At 46.1% G+C, this 23,272-nt stretch overlaps 1 protein-coding gene across 2 annotated transcripts in view; it reads right to left on the reverse strand.

Moving 5' to 3' along the window:
- PDE8B (phosphodiesterase 8B) overlaps positions 1-23,272 on the reverse strand; it is a 342,584-nt gene that overhangs the window by 105,483 nt on the left and 213,829 nt on the right. The window contains exons 6-9 of one of the 2 annotated variants that reach the window (XM_040622155.1): positions 16,403-16,593; positions 12,969-13,028; positions 10,674-10,731; positions 4,199-4,287 (exon numbers count right to left, since the gene is read on the reverse strand). In XM_040622155.1, the coding sequence (XP_040478089.1) occupies positions 4,199-4,287; positions 10,674-10,731; positions 12,969-13,028; positions 16,403-16,593 (398 nt within the window). The remainder of the gene's footprint in view (positions 1-4,198; positions 4,288-10,673; positions 10,732-12,968; positions 13,029-16,402; positions 16,594-23,272) is intronic. The other variant, XM_040622156.1, reaches the window with a different exon arrangement.

Consider the following 23,272-nt stretch of genomic DNA (forward strand, 5'->3'; position numbering starts at 1 on the left):
TTAAATGGGCACTTCAGGGTAGCAGAGTTTTTGTCAATTCGAGGGCTACCCTTACATAAGACTTGAGCCCCAACTGCTGAAATTTGTCTGTGAGATAGTCACTGTGTGAGGATGCACAAAGCATAAAACCTTCAGTGTCATGCCCGATGGAACAAAGCAAAGTCTTATCAACAGTTGAGGGAGGACACCACGAGCAGGACCAGTAGGCCGTTTTTCCCCCGGGACAGGCTGGATGGCACTGTTCAGACCTAGGCTTTAAACCAATTTGGTTGATGGTTCTATTTAAATAAACCTGCAGCAAAATGAGGTAATCAATTTAAATCATATTCCTAGAGTTTGGGAACTTAATTGCTCGTATTAATTATTAATACTCTCCATGCAGAAGAGCCTCCGCTGTATTAATTTTCTGTTCTCAGGAACCATGTAACTGTGCCTCAGATCTATTTTTGTATCTTTCAGGTTGAGAAGTTGGAAAATTGGAAACAGCTCAAAGGGAAGGTGAACTCGATGTGGAAACCCATGAAGTACAGGCCATGGAATCACAACCCCTCACCTTCGTAAGGGCCCTTGAAGGTCCCGGGACACAGCAAACATTACAGGGGCCCTGGTGTGACGTCTACGAAGACCAGCAGGATGCCTGGATCCCGCCCCAACACAGCCACCGACATGCTGGGTAGCTGTGATCATGTCAAGAGTCTCCCTGCTCTGGGTCTTCCTCTGTCCCCATACTGGAGCTGGGACGGTCGGGCTGCAGTACCTTCTGGACCCCCACCAAGGATACGCTAGCATCTACTCAAAACACACACACATTCACAAACTGACTGCTGGCAACAAGGTAGGACTGCACAAGGTGGTGGCTTGAGGGAAACCTCCATTGGAACCTAAAGCCCCATCCCAGCAAGGCCCCGGAGGGGCAGGAAGAGGGAAGCAGAGGTGGCCAGGGGGTCACAGCCTTGTTCCGGGTCAGCACCAGTCCTGGGCCGCGAGGCCACAGGTGCCAGTTACTTTAAGGCTTCAGAGCTGGGCTCTACTCCTGGAGCACAGTGCCTGTCACCAGGGCCCATGCCAGGATAAGGCGCTCTAGAAATGTCTACGGGTAGTGAGAAGCATAGCATTCCATTGAATACAAAGTTCTAGCCCCTCAGAGACTTAGATTGTTGCTGAAATTGGGGACTGCTACTGTCTTAAGCTTGGGAGTAAACTAAACCTGATGGTTTGAGTCTCAGTCCTGGCTAACAGATCTCAAACTAATGTGAAATAATAGCTGGCCCTGCATTAGTATCAACGGATCAGTTTAAATTCCCACGAAGTAGCTAAATCTCATCTGCATTTTGGACAACACAGCTCTTTTCATGACAAAGAGACAGAAACATTAGGAGAAGTAAGCGGTCATCATCTACCCCGTATTTCCCCAGACCGTCCCCATGACTTGTCCTGTTTAATACCGTAATTCATCAAGCATACAAGCATAGCATTTATTTCTTCTCTCTAGAAGTTATTCTTTATCACGGAATTTTAAAATTATTTGATCACATGGTCCTTCTTCTGTCTTGGTTAAATTTCATTACCACGAAGGAAGACCTGGACAAAAGTTTCCACCTTTAACACCTGACATCATCCTTGCGGTACAGCCTGTCCTTGCAGAAAGCTAGTAATGTCACATATTTAGCTGCAGCTGGGGGAGGAATTGCAAAGAAAAGTATTATATAATTAGACTATAATTATTCTGGCATCATATAATAAAGAGCCTCATTTTCCCCATCTGCAGCGAGTGACAGAATGGCCTGCCTGTCTCTGGGATGCAGGTGGATTCTCTAGATGTCCTCGTGTGCGGAAGGAGCTGGGAGATCACAGAATGGGTCATCACCCTCTAGGGTCCCACCATGCACACCTACCCTGCTCCAAAGAAAGGGGAAGGAAGTTAGAGATGCTTGAGGCAGAACCACCCAAAAAGCAATGGAAGAAACTGACCACTTAGTCCAGCCTTCTGTGAAGAACACTTGCTCTCCTTTTCCCACTGCAGGGGCTACTCAAGACTGGGAGGAGAGGCCCTTTACCAGCCAACCTTAAGCTGCTATGGAAAGGGATCTGCCCAGGGGGCAAACCTAGCCTCCTGACACCACTGCCTGCCTGGGTCAAGTCCATTCACCAACTTCACCCTGGTCTGTATTACTAACTTGAGCTTTTCATGATGACCTCCACAATGGGGCCAGCCCTCCGGCCAGCTCCAGTCAGGGAAGGGGGAGAAGTTACAGGATCTACGTAGCGCTATGTACTTAGAAACTTGCCAAGCTCTGAATCTGTGGAGAGCTTCCAAAGTATCCAGTGCCCTGGCTCTGAGCAAATTTCATCAGCACAGTAACCTGAGGCCCTTTCTTTTAACCCTTGGCTGGCTGAGGTTTATTTCAGATCGCCGGACCCGCCCTCGCCCTGCTGTGGACAAGGCAGCTTCTGACTTCCTACCCGTGCCATCCCATGTAAAGTTGCAGAAGAGAACCCGAAACACAGTGACTTAAGATTCAATGAGGGAATTACCCACCAAAGCAGTAAGGGGACTGCTGTTCATTTCTGTTGTCGATAATACACAGTTGAAGAATTGAAACAAAATGAAACCCCTCTTTTTCTAATTCTACCTATTTTGAAAACATCTAAAATCACGGTCTTTTTATCTCCAATGAAAAACAGCAGAGACCCCGAGGAATAAAAACAATGTACAATCAATATCAGAAATTGCTGCAGTAAAGGCAAGGAGTTTTCTCGAGACATTTTATGAAGTTCTCTGAAGCTGATAAATACAAGGATACAAAGAAACCAAGGGCTTTCAACTTAACATATATTCAAAAATCCTTAGCAATATTCCTCACTATAGACTGTTAAAATACCTGAATTTCCACTAGCTTGACTTTAAAAAAAAAAAACTTTCCCACCTAAAAAAGTGACTATTTATTCCCATACTGGGTTTTTCTTCTAAGATTTTATTTATTTATTTGAGAGAGAGAGAGCACAAGCAGGAGAAGTGGGGGCAGAGAGGAAAGGAGAAGCAGACTCCCCACTGAGTAGGGAGCTGGATGCGGGTCTTGATCCCAGGACCCTGAGATCATAATCTGAGCAGAAGGCAGATGTTTAACTGATCAAGCCACCCAGGCACCCCTCCCAACAATACTTCTTGAAGCTCTCTGTCCACCAAAAAGTTACTTCCCTCATCAGGGTAAACCCCAGAAAACCTGCCTTTGTAGGTTTATGTCAATCTATTTTACTTCAAAGGATGGCAGAAAGAAATTAGATTTATAAATGCTTTTGTCCTCTTTGAATGCAAATTAAGTAATCAAGATAAGTATAATCATTACACTGAGATGCAATCTTATTTTTCACTGAGCCTGAAATCATCATGACCCCTGGGTTGGCCAGAGGGAGAAGCCATGCCAAGGACATTCTGGCATCTAACAGCCCGGAGCTCTAAGGACGGTAGCGTGCACCCCACAGCCCCAGGGCTGTAGGTTGGCAAGAGCCTCTCTCTGCCCTCCTCTCTCTACTTGAGGGGGATAGGTTGAAGAAATCAGGGTCTGAGAATGTGGTAGAGTGGAGCCTGCACAAAACCAGGCATGAGCCAGGGCCCTAATATCTCCAGATGTCCCAGAAGCAGCTAGACGCTTACACAGTCCCATCTCAGAGGTGAGCGTCAGGAAAAGCCTACTTTTAAGGTACTATATGCCCGTAAAGAGACTTATGATTTCTTGAACATACTTCCTTGCATATTGAAATCACAAACAGACCTCATGAAATTGCTATCATGGTGACATAGCAATTATTATGGTTAGCATAATAAATATATAGCCATTGGTTTGGCCCTATTCATAACAATCCAAGCAGCATTTATAAATGTTAAAGTAGTAAATAGAAAGTAATCCTCAAAGGCTACTTTTAATCTCAATTTAAGTATATGAAAATTATATAGTACTTTTCCTTGAGTCTAATTTTAAAAACTGCTGTAAATAGAAAATACTGTGAAAACATGAAATGCTTTCTCGTTTATTTCATTGAAGCAAAGGGCTCCCCATTTAGACTCTGCCGTTTACCAGCTACCGTCACCTATTTAAGAGTCTCAGAATCCCTGGGATTCATCTAGGAGCCTGTGCACAGCAGCCTCCTGCCTGTACAACACTGGCACCCCTGTGTTCCTTCTGCTTTTGCTACATACCGTAGTTTGAACTGTGAGCGAACTTCCCCGTGTTCTATTTGAATCAGTTCATTATAGCAAGCAATTATGTTGCTATTCTCCATAAATCTCTGAAAAGAAAACAAAGAGAATATGTAAGACCTACAATCACTTCTTAGAGAGTCAAATGAACTTAGTTTTTCCCACCCCAGGTAACTCTGTTACATAAGACAACTTGAGAAGTTGAAATGAGTCGAGATGAAAAATTTAAAAAAAAGTCAAGCTGTTTGAAATGCTTGCTTAAATGTATGAGAGACAGCAGACCAGATTATACTGTATTTTTAACTCCCTTGCTGACAAAGGTGGGGAAAACCTTCATTACAAATACTCACAGGAAAATAAACACTAAGGGCACAGGCTAGTTCCCCAACCTTGTGAATTACTGCAACATGCTTACTTCACGTTGCATTAAGAAAAGTCTTCTAAAATCCAACCCTGAACGTGTTCAGTATCAATGACCCTTTTCGAGGGAAGAGACCCTTCTTTGCTTACTTCCCCATCTTCTGTCAAATGCACCCTCCTCTCTCTCTCACACACACATACACACACTCTCTCTCTCTCTTCCATGCATCTAGCATGGATGGCTTCTCCCTTGGGAAATACCTCTGGTCTCCCTCTATTCCAGGGGGAAGCTGCTAAGGGGGAAGCAAAAGGAGAAGCCATGAACGCATGCAGAAGAGAAATACTCTCTCTTTTTTTCGCAAACCAAAGCTAAACATGGTCAGGTTCAGGCTGAACTTCTGGATGGGTGAAGATTATGTAACAGCCTGTAGCCAAGCTCTGAGCATTGTTAGTGGATGCTTTTCTAAGATACTAAAAAGGATCGGTGATAAAAATAAGTTTAAAAAATGTCGCAATAAACACAGTTGGGCAGGTTTCTTTTTTTAAGACACAAACTTAAGTAGTTAACTTTTGTTGTCTGTTTTTAATTATAAAAGTTACTCACATTAATATAAGATGCATAAATTCAGGGGTGCCTGGGTGGCTCAGGTCATGATCTCAGGGTTCTGGGATCAAGGCCCCGGGGCAGGCTCCCTGCTCGGCAGGGAGTCTGCTTCTCCCTCTCTCTCTGCCCCCTCTCTACCCCCGCCCCCCACCCTGGCTCATTCTGTGTCTCAAATAAAATCTAAAAAAAGATGTATAAATTCAGAAAAATACAAAGAAATAAGACGCCAAGTCACTAATAATGTCGCTAGAGCTATCGTTACATTTGGTTTATTTTCCTTAGGCTCCAAAGCCTTTATGTACCTATAAATGTAATACATTAATTACAGTATATAAAATCAGTATATAAAGTCAGTATATAAAATACCGTATTTTCACTTTCATTTCTAATGACTTTTATTTTTCTTTAGCTCTGAGCACTAGACCCTGTAGTGTTTAGTGAACAGCTTTCTACAGGTGACGGTTTACTAAACACCGGAGCACCTGCTTTATATTGCAGTGGGTGCTTCACGCGTGTTTCTGTAGTCCAGAGGCAGGAGATTCCACCTCTCCTTGGAGGATTTCCTAAGCTACAGTTAACTCGTGTCACTGAAATAACGTGAGTGAATCAAAAGCAGTGGTCTTCAAACTTCAGCATGCTAAGAATCACCAGGCAGTCTGTCCAAAATGTCGATTCCCGGGCTCTACATTCAGACGCTTAAGCCTGTTTCTTTGCGACAGAACTTCTCAGAGCATTCGCTATGCTCAGGGGCCATGTCGCTTGTGTGCACTGGGTGTATTTCCAGGGGTGGCAAGAGCAAGAACAGTCTTCACCGATTTCCCAAGCTTCTTTGACCACAGACGCCTTTTTCCCGGCACTCCTGTCGGGAGCTTTTGGAACGCTAGTGCTCCACGGTACAGTTCGAGACCTCCTGCTTTATTGGACCCAACGTGGAGTTTGGAGTTAAATAACACATTGTTCCCTCTTCACTTTGTCATGACGAGGAGCTCTGGCAAGCTCTTTAGTTATTTTGAGCCTATTTCCTCCTCTGCGAAAATGGTGAAAATATTTAATCTCTCGAGTGTAGAGGAGAATTAAGCAAATCCCCTCAAACGGAGGCTGACCCACAATCCGTCTAGGCTCTGCTCCCCCCCCCCCCCCCCGAGGAAGCCTCCCCGGGGACAAGCTGTGTCCCAGCTACGTGCCCCGGCAGGCCCGGCCTGCTGTGTTGCCTAGTAAGTGCTCCACGAACACGTGGTGGCGAGTGTCGTTTCCAGTAGAAAAAGGGGCACACCGAGGTTCACAGAGACGCCGCTGCGGTCGCCCTTCGCTAAGGAAGGTGCTGCTCTGTAAGAGGCCCGCAGCGGACTGAGCCCCATGCGGTCGGCCGCCTACACGCAGCTACCGGAGCTTCAGGGAGGGCGGCTGTGAGGTTGTGATGGCACGATTTGTTCCTGGATCCCCATGCACGGACCCACAGACTGACGCCCCGGCCAATCGGCTAGCGACACAGAGCTGAGGTTCGGCAGATGATTTAATACACTCAAAACAAGCCAGCGATGAGAAACGACCTCAAGGAAGGCAAGAATAGCGGGCCTATTTGGAAGGGTGCTTGGGGAGAAAGCTGCCAAGGACGAGATCTTCCCCAAAAAAGGAGACTCGCCACTGGAGAGCAGCGTTCGCTGACCCTGAGCCACAGTAACCCAGGAGGGAAAGGCTCAGTAGGCGCAGCGTGCTCCCCACAAAAGCTCAAGCTCGCGGGGGCGCCCTGACCTAGCTGGCAAACGGCCTTGATCTGACCCAGCACTGAAGATGACTGGGTGCTCCCTGACAGGTACCATTTCTCACGCTCCCGTGAAGGGTGTCGTCCAAGCGTCTGCCTGCAAAAAGCAGCTGCGCATCCTGACACGAAACCTACTAGAGCCGCTGTTACAAGAGGGGACCGACAGGTTCTAAGAGAAAGAAGAAGGCAACCGTGGACTTCCCCTCCTCAACGTGCTGAGTGGTCTTTGCACCCAAAGAGGGCCAGGTGTTTCTCCTGGTAGTAAATGTGTCATCTCAGCCCTCCGGCCAAGACACCGATCTCTAAACCAGTCAGAGGCAGGATCAGTGAATTAAAAGCCGAATTCCAGAAGGACAGCTGACAGCACGTGGCTCCTCCCTGGCAGCACCTACAGGGTGTCGGGCCATTCTCTCAGCTGCCAGAGAACGAGGAGAACCCCTGCCTCCTCACACTCCCAGAGATCCCGCCTCGCAGGTCAAGAGCGATGTTGGGATGGGGGTCAACGTTTAACCTAAAATCCGGCAAACCTGTGAATAATTTTACACTATTTCTGAGTAAAAAAATGAGTAAGAGTTGGTCTCAACCAGATGGCTTGACAGTTTTTCTTTTGCAATTCTTCATTCCAAACCTCAGAAGCATGGTCTTAGGCATTCTCATTAAGACACAGCACCTAAGAACAGCATTCAGAACCAAATGCCAGCCTTCGAGAAAGGAGATGAACAAAACTGTCAGGAGAGTAGTGACCCTGCTGAAGAGGCACGCTCGTTTCTATGACACCTGTGAACCGCGATGCTACCTTTAGTATTTTACATCTACGACAAGGATCTTTTTAAACCCAGGACAGCAAAGTAGCATTACATATGTGGGTTCAACCTATTGGGGTCCTCTGGGCCTCATGGATCTGGATGTCCATTTCTCTCCCCAGGCTCAGAAGTTTTCAGCCATTATTGCTTTAAATATACTTGCGGTCCCTCTTTTTCTTCTTCTGGAATACCTGGGAGAATGTTTTAGGTATTTTTTTTTTTCCCCACTGTGTCCCATGGTTACCATAGGCTGTCTTCACTCTTCCTCATTCCTTTCTTTTTACTCCCCTATAATGGGGGTAATTTCCAATGTCCTAGCCACCAGGTCCCGGATTCTTTCTTCTACATGGTCAACTTTTGAAACCCTCTCCTGAATTCTTCAGTTATCGTGCTTTTCAGTTCTAGGATTTTTCTGTTTGGGTTTTATATTTTTTGTTTTTGTTTTTGATGGCTGCCATTTCCCTGTCAAACTTCTCATTTTGTTTGTGCAATTGTTTTCATTAGTTGTCTGTGTTTTCTTGCAGTTCACTCAACTTCCTGCAGAGGATTATTCTGAATTCTTTGACAATTCATCCATCTCCGTTTCTTTAAAGTCAGTTATTGGAGCTTTATTAATTTCCTTTGGTGTTGCCATATGGACCCGATTTTTCATGATCCTTGGTTCTTCACGTTGGTATCTGTGCATACGCGTAACCGGGCTCATGTTGCAGACTTCGTAGGTTCGCTTTGGCAGACACAGTTCTTCACCCGTCAGCTTGGTTTGGACTTCTGAGTGTGATTTCTGGTACTGACCTTGGGCAGTCGGAGCATGCTATTATGGTCTCTTTCAGGGCAAGGCAAGTATTCAAGCTCTCAGGAGGGGGTAGGGACGTGTGCTACCGGCTGAGTACAGTTGGACAGGACTGCCAACTTGGTTCCCTACCCTAGTGAAGCTATAGGATGGGTTCTACGGTTGACTGAAGTTTCTGGTCAGGCTTACTAGATGGTCAGAACTGGGGACTATATTCAGTAGATGAGGCTAGGAACGAGCCTTCTAGCCCTGGCAGGGCAGCAGGATGGGACCCAAGGCCTGCAGAGCTCATTTTTTAGCGACCCAAATTAGGCCAGAGGGTGCAGTAAATTTCCTGGTCAAGTGAAGTCCCCAGTCCTGCTCTATACTCTCCGTTCTCGCACCACTGTGTGTAGGGCTGCCGAGTGGGCTAGGCAGCTTCCAGTAGGCTCTGGTTCGGTTCCCTGGTTGGACAGGCTGAAGGCTGTATTCAGTGATGAGTGGGGCTATGAATTACATTTCCTGCCTCAGCACAGTGGGGAAAGAATCTCTAAAGCTAGTAAAACTCTTTGTCTTAACTCAAGCAGACCTCGCCAAGTTCCCTGACTGAAGAGAGCCACTGGCTTTGTTATGCTAACTATCAGTTCTGCTGGCCTCTCACTCAACTGGGCCACACAGCTTCCAGGAGTTATCCCTAGCCCTTCTGGGCAGTAGCCACTCTCTAGAGCCAGTGTGGCTAGGTCTCCCCTTCCCTCCCTGTGCAAGAAGGGGAGGTGTCACCCAGGCTACTCTCAATTTTCTAAACAGGCTCTGCAGATTGGGAGAGGCTGGGAGCTACTCTCAACCTCGGCTATGAATTAATCCCTCTGCCTGTGCCAAGTACGTAGCACAGAAACACTCCCGGCTGGGTATGGCCTTGACTCTGGGGACCGTCAGCTCTGCATGCCGCCCTCCCGGCTCCAGAGCCACTGGGCTGTATTGCTTCCAAGAGCTGTTGCCAGCCCTTCCGGTCAGACAGGGCCTGAGGACGCACTCCGCAGTGGCTGGCGCTATGATTCCATTCCTCGCCTGGGCGAACCAGTTCCAGGGCCAAACTCCTCAGCTGAGGACGAGAGTCAGGTCGATCTGCACCCTGCAGCGTTCCCTGGTCAGGTGTGCTCGTGGCGGGGTCCTGAGAGGAGCAAAACCACTGCTCGGGGCGACTCCTAGGGCACTGCCGGTGTGACCTTGGTCTGCCAAGACACACCCCCCTTGCAGTGGCGGGAGGGGGGGGTCAGACTCCCAGCGGTAGAACCACGCACACTCCCCTGCAATCCGTGGTGCAAGATCCCAGTAGGGGCTCCCACGAAGCAACCCATAATGCTGGAGCGGGGGAGCTTGTTGCCACCACTGGGTTCTCTTTCCACTACAAGACGAGGGAGCCCTGTGTGGTGCCACGGTGGCCGGGGGGCAGTGGCCAGGGGTCTCCGGGAGCTGCTTCCCGCACCTCAAACAGCCCGCCTGGTCTCTGTGATTCAGGGGTGCGTGGGCCTCACCTCCATGTCCGACGCTGTCCATTCGTTCAGCAGCCTCTGGTTCCTGAGAAGTTGTTCTTGTGAGGAGAGAAATCAGGAACCACCCGCGTCTGTCTTGGTGACATCACCCCTGGAGTCACCCAGCTTCGGCTTCCCCTTGAACACCGGCGTTACTCCTACGCTTGTCACCCAAAGAACTTGTCCTTGCTGACGTTTATAGTTTAAACGTAGGAGTCCACAGACGCCAAAGCCGTTGGGGCCTATCCCTGGGGTATAGGCTCTGGCGAGGCCCTGATCCACACAGAATCCTGGGGGCCGATTTGGTGGACTTCACGGTGTCTATACTCACATACGTGTGTTGAGTCTCACTGACAGGACTCACTGAAGTGAGGTTACTCCGGGACGACAAAATTTTGACCTGCTGTAGTAAGAGGAGTTTTTAGGTCATTACACTTCTGTAACTGGGACACATGAAGTTATGAAGGAAAAAGCTTGACTAGCAATAGCTGGTTACCATCCTGTGAGAACAGTGACTTCCTTTCCCTCACAGTCCTGGGGCTCAACTCTCTTAAAGCTCGCGTGCGGCTCTATGGCTGTGCTGTTCCCGAGTCACAGGGGAGGCACCCATACCACGGCGAGATGCGGAGTCTCGTACATACGTACCCTGTTGAAGCCTGCATGCAGGAGAGGGAGGACTGAGGCCTCTTCACGGTCACCCAATCTGCAGCAAAGCAGAAAATGCAGTCACTCAGCAGATACAAACCAGGGTTCCTCACACTGAAACACGGAGAGAGAGCAATGAGGCAAGCATGGCACTCGCTCTAACAGTGGCTTTCTGACCAGCATGTGCCCACGGGATGCACCGGCCTTCCGGGACCCACACCTGCCTTCCAGATGCAAAAAGAACACCAACAGTAGAGAAAACTCCAGCAGTGTGCCTGAAAGCATCGCCACAGGTACACATGAGCGGCCATCTCCAAAGCGGGGCTACCCTTGAAAGCTGCAACAAACGGATGGGACAAGGTAGGTGCAATGCTCATCCCAGACACCACTGCCCTTCAGGCTGTCCCCAAACCTTCTGGAAGCACAACTGCCACCCCAAGACCTGGCTGGGTCCAACTCTCAATGTGAGTAAGACAACGGACACTACAGACTACAGGACCCCACTGCTAATGCAGAAGAAGGGGTCCTCATCTCACAGGAAGGTTTCCTACACGGAGCCTACAGCTGGATCTCGGAACTTTAGTCTGAGCAGAGTGTCTGCTCGTCATGAGGACAAGCTGCAGCTCTGCCTCTGTCACTCAGAGAGAAGGGGCGTCCCTGAGATACCCAGCAAGTCACATGGACTGTATACCTTGGGAAACAGAGAAGGGAAATGGAACAAGATGCTGGGGGAGGAGCAGGTGGAGAACAGGAAGGGAAATGCCGGGGCTTGTTTGTGGCATGGCCTGTAGCTCACGCCTTCCCTCCAGAGAAAAGCAGCCCCCCCTCGCTTCTCTACTCAGGACCCATGGGTTCGACCTTCTTTGACGGATAAATGAGGAGGGGCACAGTAAGAGCCTGAAGGTCTTGACATTCTATTTCATAAGCTGGGTTGCACAAACTCAGCATTCATTTTATTACTGTTCTCTATCTTTATAAAATATTTTATTTTAAAAATAGGGGGGAAAGGGTGGAAAATAACAAGCCATAGAAGTCCTTATTTGTCAAGGATTTGTGAGCTTTTCTGCTACATGACTAGAACAAAAAACTGTTTCACTTTTGGGTCCGTGGAATGAGCCAGCCTTGGGGAATATGGCGTGTGGCCTGGTATACTCCTGGAATCCATGCACAAGACTCGGACACCCTAGTAACCCCACACAGTGCCCACAAGACGAAATATAAGCAAGGGGGTGAGAAGGCTAAATATACCTTGGTCCCCCTCACTCGTTCCCCCTGAGACCCCATGTCCCACCAGAATGAGATAAGGCACCAATGGAAACAATTTCTTTCCATTCCTTGGCCCAGAGCCCACGGTAGGAATCAAGTGAAGTGACACAGCTCTTAAAAACAGACTCAAGGAATAGGGAAGGTAGAGTCTTTGGTTGGGGTAAGACTTTGAAGCCACGATTTCCTCCTATACCAATATGGCTTTGGAATGTGGTATTTCAAATCTCCCCTGGGCCAGAGACCCAAGTTCTCCTGTCTCTGGTGCTGGCTTGTCCAAGAACCTGTGCCAGCTCCCACAACGAGGCCAAGTCCGGTAGGTCTTAGGCCCTCATCAAAGGCCTTATTCTCTCCAAAGTGAAGGATGGCCATTAAACAAATACAACAATTTAGATACTGCAAGAATTCCAACGACTGTAGCTTGTACAAGCAACGTGTCTTCCTTTCATTCTAAGGGGTGGCCATTCAGACAACAAACCCAGCAGAGCAGCTTCTCATCCCACCGTCTGGTACCTACAGCCCAATCCCCTTCTTTTGCCCTCCAGTGTGGGCATACATCCTACCGCCCTGCTTCTAGACACAGAGCAGTCCTGACCCCAACTATACAATCCTTTCCTTCCAGTGTATTTTGTGCTACTTTGTTGTAATTTCTTTGCTGTAATTTGTTTCTTCTTCAGTGAAAAACAAGCAGCCTCACACCTCCTTTCTTCCAAGAAAAAAGATGAGCGGGAAAAAATTCTCCCCAGACATCTCCCTCAGATCTTCTCTTCATTTCTAGCACGTAACGAGCACCCATTTTTTTCCTCACGCGTACTAGTATGGGTTAACAGCAGTTAAGGAAGACAGAGAGAAACCTAAATATATCCAGAACCTTGCAACGCAAAGAACACCCCCGCAAAGCGAGATCTAGAAAGTTGGTGCTGTAGAGCCAACGGCATGCCCACTGCTTTGCTGGCTCAAAGACTGGATTCCATCAGACACACGTTCAGAATGAGCAGTCCTACTGCCAGCTGGGGGTGGAGGTGAGCTTACGCTTGTGAAACCACCGCAAGGATCACCGTGTGCTCGGAAGGATTTGTGGCCCGGATCGACCTGCAACGAGAAGGCTCCAAGTCAAACCAGGTGATCAGGGCTTTGTGACAATGAACGAACGAGGAATTTCACATTGAAAAATGGCACAAAACCCAATCTTCCTCTCAAGACAAAGTCTGAAAACATATGAAGACAACAAAGAAAGATGCCCTTGGAGATTAGGACAGTCTCTTTGTTTTAACAAAACAAAACAAAACAAAACAAAAGCTTTTTTTTTTTTTAAATGCCTGGGCAGTTGTCCAATGGGTCAGATCTGCCAATTTTCCACTTCAAAAACTGGCAAATTCCACTTAAATTCCATGTTTTCTGACTGAAATTCCACTCTGCAAAGAAACTGGCAGTCCTACAGCTCTTCGGTTATCGGTTTGTACTTAGGGAGCTAATTGCATTGCATCTTTCTTTCTTTTAAAATAGTAGACAGCTCAGAAAGATGACCTATAATAGAAATTAAAATACTTGCTGGCAGCTGGACATAACTCGGGTTGAAACCCATAAGAGTGGTGCAAAGAGCCGCCTAATTTGTTTTGGTCGTGCTGTTGTGTGAGCTGAAATGCTTTCACCAAGTGGGTCAAGAACAAGGGCTGCGCAATGCTGTGCTGCGGCCACCGTCCCTGCTGGCCCCCCTGCCCCGTACCATGACCACGTGTACGTCATTTATTCCGCAGGACTGCAATAGGATTAGAATACGGAAGGCTCTAGTATTTTGAGGTCCATGCGTCTTCTTACAACATGTGCTATTATGTGCTACAGCCCCAATTCTGGATTATCCTGGTCAGGGCTCATGAATTGGATGGACTACTAATAAAGGGCCATGTACTTGAATCTTAGTACAAATAAGCATGCTGGTTTTGACCCATTTCCTCAATCTGGACTCTGTTTATTTCGAGATCTCTGGGAAGAGAACAACCATCTCCAAGAACAGAAGGCTCAAGGCTGCTCTTGAGGACTTTGGGAGACAACAGGTGTTTGTTGATCTTTCTAGCTATTGGCGTCTCAGCTCTTCTGCACTTCAACATGTTTGCCCTGCTGCTCCCTTAGAAAAAACCAGCTTGTATTGCTTCATTTCCTTCAACTCTCACGTTTCCTGACCTTTCTCAGAAAAGGTACTTCCCCCAATTTCCTATTCCTGGAGACCTCACTCTACGTAGGTGGAAGGCTCAAGAAAGTGACCAGCTCTTGTCTTCCTGGGAAGTAAAGGTTCCCGTGGGAGATAAATGGTATTTGAACAAACTTCTTAAGTTAAGGGCCTTAACTGACTGCGGGACAGGAAGAGTCAGTCAAGACCCCCTTTTAAGGCTAGCACAGACTACTTCCTTCTCAGCCACCCAGAGCACAGGCCTTGGGAAGGCCAAGGTACCATTTCTTTTCTACCTAAGAGCCTACTGAATTCTCAGCAGAAATACCAGTTACCACCTAATTAAAAACAAAAACAAAAAACAAGCAAACAAAAAAACCCCCCGCATAGCAAGTCAGAGGTGTGCCCTCCTCTCTAGGGAGATACTAAGCACCTCTCGGCCTTGCACAGCCCTTCCAACCTTGACTGAGAAGTCCAGGCTCTGCTGCTCAACTGTGTTCTCAGGGGTGGGCCTCAGAGACTCAAACACGGTTATGAATGTAATTGGGCTGGAGCCCATGCTCTCTTCTTTTGAAGCTGGCTTCCAGTTTGGGGGTTGCTTCCTGCTCCTTATCTTGTCTTTCTTATTCCCCAAAGGAACTGGTATGGTCAGGGAGACCTGGACCTCTTCCTGGTTGAGAGGAAGAAAGGGGACTGCAATGGGTGGGGCTGAGGTCCAAGGACATGTTCAGCTAAGGTCCAGTCTAGCTCAAAAATCCCGGGATCTTGGACCATGGGTGATAGTAAGGGATGCACACCTGCCAGGAGGGGGACAGGTCCTGGCGGCCGTGCAGTCAGAAGTCTGGCTGCTCTGAGCATAACCAGTAACAGTAAACACACCCCCCTGTACACAACCTGACTTCTGACCTACACAGATCCCCCACTGTTTTTTTGTGCAGCCAAGATAAAAGTACATTTATTAGGTTAAAAAAAAAACAACAACAAACCTAAGTTTCCTTACATACAAGGAAGATTGTAAAGCTTATCTGCTAAATTTCATCTTCACTGAATAAAAAATTTCTTTCTACACCTGAATCTTGTCTTAAATCATTCTGTGTATGCACAAAGGACTGTGGTGTTTCTACTACAAAATCCTTTAAGAAAAGTCAAGACCAAGAAAAAGTAGATCTATTTATAAAGGACCGAATTCTATCCCATAGATCATTTAAAAAGAAAAGGTATTTTTTCTTAGCATTTCTTACCTAATATTTCTTAGTATTTCTTTTAATACTAAAAGTACCATCCAAATATTTTATGATACATTTATTGACATATATAATATTTTAAAAAGAAAATATTTCTATGAACAGTAAGATTATTTCAGGCCAGTAAGACATTTTAAAATAGGTTCTGCAAGAAAAAATTCTTCTTTGAGAAATTGAGAAGGATCAAAGAATAACAGGGCAATGCCTATGATGAGAAATGTCTCTTAATCCGATCATTTCTTGTCAGGGTGCCAAAGGATCTAAGAAGCCACTTCTTTACCTTTCATTTCACTTACTAATATTCAAGAAAATTCCAGCTCCATATGTAATTGAAGTCTGTGCTGGTCTGGCATTTAATTAGTGACCTCTTGCTGTCTAGCTTCAAAGCATTCCGCTTCTGCTAAATGGATCAGTTCATCCACAGCGAACTCATGACTGCATTTATTTATGAACAGGCATGCGTTTCCCCCCGGAGTGCAAGCGTTTCTGTAAACAAGTGGGGAGTTTGGATCCCTGGAAGATTCTCTGTTGCTGCAAAGTGGATGCTTTTGCTCCACGCAGGCTGTAGGCTCTAGCCATCTGGGTCAGGCAGGGAGAAACGTATACTTCACACATTGCCGATGTTCATTTTGGGACGGAATAATGAAGTTTAAAATATCTGGTTTAAATCCAAACCCTATCTGTGTAATAAAAAACTGTGTAAATTTAAACGTCTCATGTGTGTGTGTGTGTGTGTGTGTGTGTGTGTGTGTGTGTGTATGCACACCCGTGAATGATGACCAATACTTGGGGGAAAAAAACACCTTGACATTTTCAGAGGCACCCAGCTCACACCTCTAAATTCACTGGAACTCCAACGTGGAAAAACAGAAAAGGGGAGATGGGTCCACAGGAGGAGCTATATAGCTTCCACCCCAGAAATCGGCCAGGACCGCTCAGACACAGCAACACACATCTTAGAAATGCTTGGGATGGAACTAAAGACATCTCTAAGTGACGGTCATTTTAGGCTATGAAGTGAACGTTTAACGAGCATGTGACATGAGGGAAGGTACCTGCACACCGCTTCTGCATCAAAGTTTCGAGTCTGTCTGTGATCTATTACGATAATTTCATGATGTTTATCTAGAAAGCATTCAAGGGCTGACTCTGGAGTCCGAGCAATATTGCATCTATAACCAGCTCTGTCACAGGCCCACCAGAATCCATCACTCTGACTATCTTCCTTTGCAAAGATCAGCAAAACCTGAAATACACACAGAAAGGCATCTTACAAGCAATCATCATCCTTACAGGCTGTATTAAACACAAGCCTACAGTACTGGTTTAAAATGCGGCATCTGGAGAAGAGCTACTGGGTTCAAACCCCAGCTCCTGCAACTGGTCCCAGTGTGTCTTTGAACAAGGTATTTCATCCCTTTGTGGTACAGCTTCTCCACGGTCAGATGTGCCACCCTAGCCAGGTGCGACACCTGCATGAGCACGGAATAGGTGCTCGGTCATTCCGGGGGGGCTGTTACTCATTTTTCAGTTCCCGATTGGCTTTGTTGTTAAATATATTAAGCAGTGAAATTATTAACAGGATAATTAACACAGCTTGGACTACGGGTTCCCACATATGCATGTTTGGTTCCAGTGCAGGTGGTATTGGTCTCCCAGTACCTGGAGGCCAGCTCTCTGATCTTAGCAATTAAATCCCTGTAAAGACACAGGAAATGGAAGGAACTCAGAGCAACTTCAAAAACTAATTCTAATGCCCAAGCCCTGCGAGAACCTGGAAAGAATGACCATGCAACAAGAAGTTGATGGAGCTAAATTGCTGAAAACGTGTCTCTTCTTGCCTCATTGAGAAGTGCAGTCCCACTGGAAAGAAGGTGGCCGGACCTCACCCTGCTCGCCCTCACCAGCCCCTGGGCTCCAGCACCCAATGCCCTGGCGGAAAGCCACAGACAGCCTTATCACCACCTGAAATGGTTCATGTGTTTGCTTGATCATGGTCTCTTTCCCACCGCGACTGAGCTTCAGGACCACAGGGAACTGCCTGCTAAGTTCCCGATTACCCCCCGACCCCCCTCCCGCGCTCAGCACCAAGCCGGCACTTACTAGCTGCTCAGTAACTATCTGGTGAGGTAAAGGTTAACTACCTGCGGAGTTTCCTGCAAAACACAAAAGGGTTTTACTACTATTAGAAATAAGAGGTGCAATGGATAGACCTAATTATCTCAAGACACGGATAAAACGTTGAATGTTCTTCCAGCATCCACTCCTGGTTTAAAGAATTAGCAACAGAAGGGTTTTTCTTCCTCAGCAAGAAAAGCCTTTAAACCAATAACCAGTATCATTCTTGATGATGAAATATAAAATGTGTTTCATTTAAATTCAGAAAGACAAACTGTCCAACCAGCATATTTTTAAAATATTTTATTAATTGAAAATTGGCAGTATACTGAAAAATAGACACAACCATCTAATAAGCCTAACGCACCCATCACCCAGCTTCAGCAATAACCAATCCCGGGCCAATCTGGCTTCATTTCTATCCCTGCCCACTTTTCGACCCCGGCATTACTTTGCGGCAAAGCCTGCATATCACGTCATTTCAACCGTACAAAGCTATTGAAGTTAAAGACTGTTTAGGAGGATCTGGGGGGCTCAGTCAGTTAAGCCTCTGCCTTTGGCTTAGGTCATGATCTCGGGACCCTGGGATGGGCTCCCTGCTCAGGAGGGAGTCTGCCTCTCCCTCCCTCTCTGCCTGCTGCTCCCCGTGCTTGTGCCCTCTCTCTGACAAATAAATAAATACAATCTTCTATAAAAAACAAAACAAACAAACCCCACAATACCATTTCATTCCTAAACCTCCCCCATAGCTCAACATCATTAAATATCTGAATGTACCATAAATGTCATTTGTTTTACATTTGTTCAAGTCATTTCCTGTTTCCCAAATGCCACATTTCCAGAAGGGATAGAGTATTTTTCAACAGAATTTTGCCAATTTCGTCTTAGCACATGGGTTGAAATCACACCCTAAGAACGCATAAGGCAGCCATACTTATTAAGAGCTCACCCTGGTCCGTCACTCCTCAGTCCGGAGTGCTTCTAAGAGTTTTTGACCACACAGCTAACTTCTAGGAAGAAGTGGGAATGGCTCTTCCAAGAGAACTGAAGGGCATCACCTAGTGGATTTGATAATGAAGAGAAAGCCTTCAAATCAAACTATTGATAAGAGAGCTACAATAAAAAGTCAGGTAGAATCAATTAGTTTGCGTGTAAAGTCAATAGCCCTCTACTCGGGGTAGCTATGGTGTCAACAAGAAAAACTCCGTATACAGAGCCTCAGAGTCAGCAATGGTGAGACAATTTCTTCTCTGGCATCTGTCTGGCTAAATGAGGGATTGCTAAACAATAATCTCACCGCTTTATATTTCCTTTATACCACTTGGCCTCAGTTGACTAGTACCGTAAGAACCCAACTGTATTCCCATGTTGGACGTTGCTACAGATTAATCTCATATACCTTACATATCTTCACACTAGACTGTACTACTTTTGGAAAAATAAGGTCATTATTGAACAAAAACTTCCCAGGCACCTGTTATGTTCCAGGCGCTGTTTTTAATTGCTTAGAATACACTGATGAACAGAATAAAGACCCCTCACACTATAGAGGTAGAAGGACCAACAGCACGTGTAACAAGCAAGCAAACGGTACAGCAGGTTCGAAGCAGTAAGGGCCACCTTCAAGCAGGAGGGAGGGTGAGCAGCAGCCGGACCGGGCACCGACTGCAGCACTCAGGCCAGCAGGCCTCACTCACACAGTATCAGAGGCAAACAAGGAAGAAAACAAAAAGGAAGCCAAGCTGCTCTCTGAAGGGCATGTATTCTTAGCAGAAGGAATGGTTCTATTGGCCCCTACAGTGGGACGTGTGCCTGAGGTATTCAAAGAACTATAAAGAAGCCCGTGTGACAGAGGGGAGGGTGAGAGGGAAAGTCTAGCTCACCGCAGAGGGTTACATCAAGGCAAGGCCATTTCAGCAACTTAAAGTAGATTTCGCATGAGAGCTCACACAACTGACTCAAAGGGACAAACTCTCTTCATCAGGTCTTGTTATTTTCCCGTAGTGCTGACGCTTTGACATCTAGAGCCTTCTGACCCTGCGGAGACTGTGCCTCTGAGCGTTGGTCAATTTGTAGAGGTAGCAGAAGACTTGCCTAGGAAAGCACCCTTCAAAGGCAAACCAATCCAAAGCCCACACTCCTACCACATTTTTTGGTCATGCTTCAACGCATGGAACCACTCTCCACCTGGCCTCATCACTCCAGGGCTAAGTACTGAACAACTAGGGACAACGGTTATATGCCAGATTGCCCTGCAATGCTTCATACCAGCCAAGCCTGCTTACCCTCCCTTACCCATTCCTTCCCACAGAAGTCGGGGGGAGGCTCTTGCCCCTATTTTCCCCTTGCTCTCTCTGCCTCCTGACCAACCCTGGTGCTGTGTGTGTGGTCCTTCATGGCAAGGCACGGGCCCTCCACTGAGTGACAGACTCTTTAATCATAGTCCTTTCCTGATCTGTTGGCCTCACCGTACCTGAATATTAAAATCTACATTTTAGAACAGGACTATTTATATTATAAAAGCACTCAGAGGATTTCTTTGGGTAGTTTTTAAAATTCTTCCCATTTAAGGATGATGTGTGGAACTTTTAAATTACTATACTATACACCTGAAACTAATCTAACACTGTATGTTAACTACCTGTAATTAAAGTAAAAACTCTAAAAATAATATTCTTCCCGTCTATTTAAAAAAAAATCAGAAAAAACTAGTTTTCAATAATTAAACTCCAAAGTGAAAAATCTACAGGAATAAGAATATATACATTTTGGAGTAGAGTACTATAGTAATTGCCTTTTTTTTGGATGTAACCAGGCTCTCACTCTCCATCCTTATCTCCCAGCACAGCTGGGCTGATGATACTCTGTTTACAGAAATTTGGAATTTGAACAAAAGAGACACAAAGGCTGGGAACCTCATGAGACCTGTGGCTCGGTAATAGTAGAGACAATAAAAAGCCTTCAGCTCCTACTGCGAATGTACTCAGAGATGGCTCACTGCCACAGCTTCTCAACTCCGTCTTGAAATCTAAGAAGGAAAAAAACTGCACGAATATGTTTAATTCATTTATTTACTTGGTAGTCTAAGGCCGCTCTCACTTGTAACCAAAGAACAAAACCAAGAAGACCTTATTAAGCACTACAGTCCCTCACTGTATTTAACCTTCTACATAGCAGTACTTCGTCTGTCAGAGATGGCCATTTTTAAATATTTATTGGCCATTCAGAGGCAAATCTCTAAATTTCAGAAAATATACTTTAAAAAATCAGTTTTAAAGCATATAAATCAATTTGATTTGTGAAGAATAAAGGTAACGGACTCTCTTTATTTGCTCTAATACGCAGACCATTCATTCAATGAGTATGTACTGATGATCTATCAGATAAGACCTGGGAGTAAAAAGCTGATAGGCATGGACAGTCTAGTTTCTGCCCCTAGGAAGCAAGCAGGTCGGACAGTCGGGTAAAGATAAACACAATAAATACACTAGTGAGTGGTGACCACACCAGGTCACGGACACGACGCTTGGACAAGAATCTAGGTACAGGGGAACGGGCAGAAGGAAACAATTTTGTTACATCAACTTAACTGCACTGCCATAAACACAACCAAAGAGGAGAAAATCTTATCTGGGGTGAAGCCTGGGACAAGGAGGCGACACCTTCCTTCTGGAACAGAGCTGGGTCTACTTGGGTCCTGTCCAGGATCAGAACACAAGTACAGGCAATCCTTGCTTCACGTGGTAGGGCCAGACTCTAAAAACCACCACAAAAGGCAATCTTAAACAATGGCAAAAATGACTGTCCTAGGACCTTAGAAATTTTCTCCAAACATGAAAACTTTCTGTTGGTTATAACTGTATGAAATCAAGTAAAACATTTTTTCAGGATGCTGTAAACTAAAGCATTAGAAACTCTGAAAACTAAAATATTTTCTTTTTAAAAAGAACTAAGAGTAGCTTCAACAGTGTATGCCTTCTCCAAATTGGAGAAATTAAGGATACAGAGTGCAAGCATCTTTTCTATGGCTTGGTGTATTATAAAGCCCTAAGCCTGGGTCAACTCCAATGTTCTAGCCAATATTTTGTCCGCCCTACTTTCAGTGCCATGAAATATCCGCCTGAGTTCCATTAACATATAGTTTTCTACTTCCTCGGTGACGTTTCATTCTTTTCACCGCAAGCACTTGCTGATTTTGACCATCACTGCAAGCTGAGCTGCTCCGGCTGCAGATGGAGAATCCCTCCACGTGACGGCATGCACATCCTCACGGCCAGCTCTCTCTCCTCTAACCTCATTTAGTCAACCTCAACTTCCCTCTGGCATTATTACTTTGCATTTCTTTGATGCACTTTCATCTCTGTTGGCTACTTCCTTCCCTCTTTTGATGATCTATTCGAGTGTAATGCCATGTAGGAGACCAGACGGCAACAGCTACACACTTCGCTGTCTGTGCTTGAACGGAAGAACAGGTGGGCAAAGACCAGTCATGAAGACTTGGAAAAAGGTGATGTGATTGGTTACTGATGGGGCTACACATCGGTCACTACCATCGTGGTATGTGGACTCAGGCGCAAGCCACAGAATCCGTATTTACTGCAATTGCTCAGTTAGAACCCCAATGTAATTGCCATCTAAAACATGTTGTGGGGATCTGGCATGACTTAACTCTGAAATCTGTACATATTAAAACTGTACAAAGCAAGGGCTACCTCTACTGCTTTTCAAATATAACTCCAGAGACCCCAAACTCCAAGGCCCCTCTCTTCCTGCAGAGAGAGTACTACCTAAAGATTATTAGAGCCGCGGTGTTTTATTCATCTCTCCATCCTAGCTAGAGTGATGAAGTAAGGGCTGATCCAGGGCAGGGCTAAGAGAATCCAGTGCAGTGGTCTGGTGTGAGCAGCTGCAGAGGGGTAACACAGACCACAGGTAATTAGGGTGTGGGTGGGGGGTGTCCCAGTGGCAATGACAAGAACAGAGGCCAGGGCTCTCTGGACTCCTCTGAGACAAAGCGATTCTGGGGGTGATCCATCACCCCCCATTCCACAGATGAGGACAACACGTTCCCAAAGCCAAGCATCAGCGGAGCTGGGCCCCCATCTCCCAGCCCCCGCTTCAGTGAGCTTGCCATAGCTCCAGGGGATGTTCTCTTGCTTTGGGGGAACCCTCATAACCCTTCCTTTGACAAATTTAATCCACAATAGTATCTTTGAGGAGAGCAATAATCGGTCTAGGATAGTCAAATTGGAATGTGACTATTTTCTCTGGTGAAGGCTACTTATGAAAAACATGAAGATAAAACTAACTTCTCAACCTGAAGAACATAAACGTTCATTATCAGTATTTTTTTATCAGTAAGAAGGCCTCGACACATTTCCCCGTGTATTCCCAATGTCTGCTATTATGCATCGATTTTCAAGATACTTGGTTTGGCTTTAAGCAAATCTTGCTAACAAACAGCTTCTAGAATAGATCACATGTATAGATTATAGTAGTTGTACCCACACATTAAACCATTGTCAATGGGGGCGGGGGTTCAGTAGGAGCAAATGGTTTGAAAACTTTCTTTAAATGTCCCTAGAAAAGTGATGCTAATAGCAGTTATAGTTTGATGAGCATTTAAGCGCCGCCATTATACCAAAAGTACTTTAAACACAGAATCTTATTCAATAACCCTTTAACAATTCTTGGAGGTGTGAATTATCCCCATTTGTAAATCTGGAAACAAAGGGTTGGAGTGGATAAGAGCCTCCCCTACAGCCACACAACTATCAGTATATGAACTGCAGCCTCACTCCACCGGC

This window comes from Ursus maritimus, unplaced genomic scaffold (assembly GCF_017311325.1).
Source record: "Ursus maritimus isolate PB19 unplaced genomic scaffold, ASM1731132v1 scaffold_5, whole genome shotgun sequence".
Lineage (NCBI taxonomy): Eukaryota > Metazoa > Chordata > Mammalia > Carnivora > Ursidae > Ursus > Ursus maritimus.